A 2,785-nucleotide genomic window follows, 5' to 3' on the forward strand; every position below is an offset into this window, starting at 1 on the left:
CGTTTATTTACTACAGGGAACACAGAAGTCACAAGAAGTACAACGCATGTAGGTTCTAGGAGACTGCTTCAAATTGCTAAAGTGGATCGCTCCTTTTATACAGTTTTCGGTCATAACACAACATGGTGAACAAAAGGTTACGATTCAGTTCCCACAGTAAACTTTGAAGGGTCGCTTTCATGTATTCAGGAGCCCGGAACATATTTACAGTAACATCGCCGGTTCCCAACTGTAAAAGTACGTTATCCCACCATTACGCACATTCCATTCAGGCTGTAAACGAGTTTAAGGAAGAGACAGAAACAGGTGCAAGGAAGACAGAAACAGCTAGAGAAAGGGTGTAGGGGCAATATCGGAAGCATGATTGCAGGATCAAAGGACTCGTGCCTAATGCATGCATGGCTGAAACAATAGACCGGCACGGCAAGATGAGCCTCAAGCGAGGCCATCTGCCTTTGCAGTGTCATCCCCCTCATCATAAAGACACCCTCAAAGGAACACGTGTCTTCCGCAAGAGCTTGGGAATCCCAGGGTCACGAAGCGGACAGTGTCCGTTCGCTGGCTACTTGAGGGCAAGAAACAAAATGGATGCAATATCTAAAATGGAACCCGTGGGTTCAGATGAAGAAACCCACGAATGAGACGAACGGTTCAGGTCAGTGTAGCGAAAACGCATACACCCACTAAACTCGTCTTTTGCGGTTCATAGATACCAAACTCGTCCATATTCGAATGAGTCGAAAACATCACTATGATTGTCACGGAACCTCAGACGCTCCTTTTGCCCTCATGTAGGCAAGCACTAGTCGATATCAGAATCGATCTCGATATTCATCAAATCATTCAGATGTTGCTGCAACATCATTCTGTCCATCAATGCTTCCTTGGTAACAGATGGCCGTCTTATACACGTCGCAGCACAGAGGCCACATAAGGCAGGACCACACTGCACACAAAGACAACACGTGAATAGAAATGCTACAGCAACCCCAATGATCATCAGAATCTTCCAACCCCACGTCGACATTAGGCCCCAAAACCATCCTAGTAGCGTCCAATCACCTACGTCCACGTGTATGGACTCAGAGATCTTATGCAACTTCGAGATGGCTTGATAGACAGTTGGAGCGTTATCAGGGATAAAAATGCAGCAACTCGAATGGATCACCTTACATACACCACCTCTATCTGCAAGAACAACGTCTAAAACCATACGGTTTTGCAACGTCATAAGCCTATCCGCCTGAAGCTCTGCTGTCAGATTACCAAGAGCACTTGCAGTTATATTAGCAGTCGATTCGACCACACGAGTCAACTGTCTCAGGTTCCTACTATTGATCATAGGTCCCCAAAACGGCAGGAAACCCTTAAAGAAGTCTCCTGCTTCTTGACTGGCAGTGTCCTCTTTGCTAATAACGCCTCTCACAACTCTAGTCTTGTGATAGTCGGACCCAACCATAAAGGTCGGTGGCAACAGATTCGCAATATAACAGGTGCCCGAGAAGTCACGAGGCAACCATGTATATGCGCGGTCATAACATACAAAGTATGTACCCTTGGCAGTCAACAGAACAGGGGAAGAGGACGTTGGCAACACGTACGTTTCAGTACAGGCACTCCTCCCAAGTTGAGCTCGCGGACTCCGGCCAAGACCCTTCAAGCAGAAATTACCAAGATGGGGTACGATCCAGATCGGAGACGAGCTTTTAAGCTGTCTATCACCCACTGACATGCTATACTCAGCCTCACTCAGATCCCTGTATGCTCGCACCTCTTCCTCTGGGATGAGCGATGCGTCAAAAATATCTCTATCTAAATCAGCAATCGCTCTTGCCAAAGGCTTATGGTACGGGCCAGGACCATGATCTGCAGTGCGTGGCTCTCGATGGGGGTAGGAATCTAGTGCACTACGAAACATAGTTTGGAAAGCTCGAGCTGACCCCTGGGAACTATAAGGAAGGACCAAATATGGAATTCCCTTATCCATGGTATGTGGCATTAACCCACACACCCAACAGTTTGTAGTATTCATCACCAACTGATGTTGATGAAGAAGCTGGACAAAGGAATTATTCATGAATTCCGCACGTCTAACCTGTTCGTGTTGAGGCAGAGGGTGAAAGGAATGTGGAGAAACAGTGGGAATAGATTTCAGTTCAGAAGAAGGAGTAGGTAAAGCAGAAGGCAATAGCAACTGTATTCCAAGGTACACTCCACCCACTAATAACATGGAAACAGTCAGAAACAGCAGGAATACCTGAAACAGAAAGCATTTCGTTCGTACAACCCTATGCAGTTTAGATCTTTGCGCTAGAGTCTTCTCCACTTCCGACAACTTTGAGAACTCCATCCTCTAAAAACCATCCGCAACGTTCTTGACGCACTTCGTTCTGAGTAGCTATTATCAATTCCCAGGAGTTCCTAGGAATCGACAAAAGTACCGACCTAGTGTCAGGAACCTGCTAAACAGAAGGAAGTACCCGCACGGCCCTACGGTCAACCCGGATGAAAGGTTTCCTTTAATCAAAACATTCAATTTCAGTACAAATCTCTTAGCTGTGGAAAAACACATGTGGAAAAGAACTCAAGAATTAGTGGAAGATGCAATTGTTCATAATGTTCGTGGCAACAGTAAGGGGATATTGTGAATTCAAAAGGAAAAACAAAAAGATTTTATTAGTCTTTATGAGAACGAAGAAAATATCTGCTTCTTCCAGGACGAGTCTGCTCTTGGAATAATTGTTCAGGTTGCTGTTTAAGTCTCAAATTCTCCAATGATGAAGGT

General features: G+C 45.5%; 1 protein-coding gene across 1 annotated transcript; it reads right to left on the reverse strand.

Annotated features, from left to right (window-relative positions):
- Positions 1-802: 802 nt before the first annotated feature.
- On the reverse strand, positions 803-2,350 carry LOC147711341 (endogenous retrovirus group PABLB member 1 Env polyprotein-like). The gene has a single exon (XM_086920153.1). It carries the CDS (start codon positions 2,348-2,350, stop codon positions 803-805), a length of 1,548 nt encoding a protein of 515 aa, XP_086776279.1.
- Between the last annotated feature and the right edge of the window lie 435 nt (positions 2,351-2,785).

Source organism: Lissotriton vulgaris, chromosome 5 (assembly GCF_964263255.1).
Source record: "Lissotriton vulgaris chromosome 5, aLisVul1.2, whole genome shotgun sequence".
In the NCBI taxonomy this organism is placed as follows: Eukaryota; Metazoa; Chordata; class Amphibia; order Caudata; family Salamandridae; genus Lissotriton; species Lissotriton vulgaris.